This window comes from Montipora foliosa, chromosome 6 (assembly GCF_036669935.1).
Source record: "Montipora foliosa isolate CH-2021 chromosome 6, ASM3666993v2, whole genome shotgun sequence".
Taxonomy (NCBI): Eukaryota; Metazoa; Cnidaria; class Anthozoa; order Scleractinia; family Acroporidae; genus Montipora; species Montipora foliosa.
In genome coordinates, this window is record NC_090874.1 from 18,008,439 (window position 1) to 18,010,938 (window position 2,500).

At 40.2% G+C, this 2,500-nt stretch overlaps 2 protein-coding genes across 2 annotated transcripts in view; both read right to left on the minus strand.

Annotated features, from left to right (window-relative positions):
- The window catches only part of LOC138006870 (uncharacterized), a 78,722-nt gene that overhangs the window by 51,341 nt on the left and 24,881 nt on the right, over nt 1-2,500 (minus strand). The window lies entirely within an intron of this gene.
- Nucleotides 1-2,500, minus strand: part of LOC138005120 (PAN2-PAN3 deadenylation complex catalytic subunit PAN2-like) — a 35,589-nt gene that overhangs the window by 6,653 nt on the left and 26,436 nt on the right. Inside the window, 2 exon segments of the mRNA XM_068851397.1 lie at nt 314-468; nt 2,431-2,500. The exon segment at nt 2,431-2,500 is cut by the window's right edge and continues 21 nt beyond it. Of these exon segments, the coding sequence (XP_068707498.1) occupies nt 314-468; nt 2,431-2,500 (225 nt within the window).

Below are 2,500 nucleotides of genomic sequence, written 5' to 3' on the forward strand. Positions count from 1 at the left end.
TACACGTACATAATCCTAATCAGTCGAAATTATCAAAGTGTGAAATAAAGATTCATTAATTCAAACTGATGTTGATGTCGTCGAAAGTAGACACTTCTTTTGTTTTTTTGTCATGACTAGTTTAAAACAAAGTTTGACGACCGATGTGAATTATTCCCCCCCCCCCCCGGATCGCTTTCACCTTGTTCAAGATACGCTGCAATAGTAAAACCTCGAGTTCCACTGATGTACAAGAATACAGGTAGGTAAAGAGAAATCCTCGAGAGTAAAGAGAGACTAAGTCTGTAAAGAACCAGCAGAAACCACTGGGTACCTGATTCAGTGTAACAAACTCGGCGTCCAATCCAACGAGGTCCCCTTCGCTAGGCAGTTCATCCGTCCCCAAGGGTGTGAACTCCCGGGATATACTTCCCCTCCTCACAAGGGAAACATCTTGATAAAGTACGCTGTCATCGATTCTTTGACTGACTGTTCAAGCAAAGAAAGATAATGGCATCTAATAAGTTAATTTGCAATTCACACAAATTTGATCATACACGCTGAAACAGTTCTCAAAATACGTGAGAGAAGTTGTGAATGACCCATAACTCTTTGCAAAATAAGCGCGCGCATTCCGAGAACATGGCGAATTTTGACGTTTCGATCTAAGAAATCGAGGTAGACAGGCACGACGTTTTACTCTTAAACGAGCATGGTGATCTACATTTTTTATTGCATAATTTTGGTGCACAAAATTATCCCCCTTAAGTAAAACAAATTGTTAAAAAAAATTATCGGAAGGAAAAAAATATATAGCTAAAAACGTACACAAAGCCAACTCGAGAAACGACTCGAGAAACGACTCGAGAAACGTTTTGAATCGACGTCGTTGAAAGTTGAGTAATTTTTCCATAAACTATATAAGACAGTGTTCCATATGCTCTAGACTTTCTACTTAACGGGATACTTTGAGTTGGATATCCAAATTAGGACTGCATTTCTGGACACAAGTGCCACAGGTACCCCAGGTTCTGAAATCACAGACCATAACACCGGACACCAGTGTTACACAATCTAAATGGGTAATACTTAGTTCTTATTAACCGAGTGGGAGGTCTGTATGGGAGAATCTTGACCGATGTCGCCAGTACAGACCGAACGCAGTGAGGTCTGTACCAGCGACCGAGGTCAAGATTCTCCCATACAGACCGACCTAGCGCGGTTAATAAGATGTTTATTATATGGCCAAACAAGAACGATTTATTTCGTTTAATGTAACTGGTTTGTACTAACTGACATTTTGCTTGCGAACGGCGATGAGTGGCGATGAGCTGAACAAAATTCTGCCAAAGTTTGCTCGTCATCCTCTCTTTTGTCATCATGCTGTTTGGCACTTCCATAAATAAATATTTGTAGAAGAAAATACTCAATATTTTTGCATTTTAGTTTGCATCTTTTCACCGCAAAACATTACCGGTCAAGATGCCGGTCTAGATGGGAAAATCTAGACCGCGGTCAATATCGATTTTAGCCAATCAAATTCGTGCGTTTTGTAGTTCCCAGTCCTCGTGAGACAGAGCCATATAATAACATATAATCTAAATTTAGATCAGTGGGTGCAAGCCATCTCAGATGATCATCCGAGTCATCCAAGCAACTCATTAAATATGCGTTTCCTCTTTCGCTTGAATTACATGAAGTTTACCCTATACGTAGAAATTTTCTCGTCAGGAAAAAAAAGGGAAAAGAAAGGAAATTTTTCGTTTAAGATGATCGACGGACATGGATGACAAAAACGTTGAACCTAGTTTGTTAGCCACGCGTAAGGAATCATCGATAACCACTACACCATCGAAGCAGGTAGCTGAATGAAGGCGAATTTTTATAATATTTAAATAGAGACCCATTACCAATATTGAAAGCTAATCGATTTAAGATGGGTGCTTACTTAGAATGGGCGTTTAGACTCAAACACAGTTAATCAGCACTATTCAAAATGGGTGCTTAGACCTAAATACGGTGCATGCATGGTTGGATGACTTGGATGATCATCTGAGATGGCTTGCACCCATTGATCTAAATTTAGATTAAATGGGTATTACCCATTTAGATTGTGTAACCCTAGTGCACCGGAAACTATGTGCCCTATTTTTCGAACAGTGTGTTGTTGGTTCTTTACCGTCCCACAGAAGTGCTGTGAGACGGGCCCTACGATTTAAAGTTCTTATCCGGGAGGACTGAAAATCCAAACATTTGCAGAATGTTGTCATTACAAAGACAGCACTTTCTTTTCAGTCATTTAAAAACCCTGACGGTTGCTCCAGCCGGAATTTGAAGGCACGACGTCCCGCACAGACGTCCGATTTCAAAACAACTGAAAGTTCTGACAAGTTAAAGTCCTAAAGAGCACATGAAAGCTATTCATATATGTCGTCGGGCCATTTTCCTTACTTGTTGTTTCATGGCGGCTATTGATGTCTCTTCGAGTGAATACAACAGCACACGGTATTTTCCAGTCTAA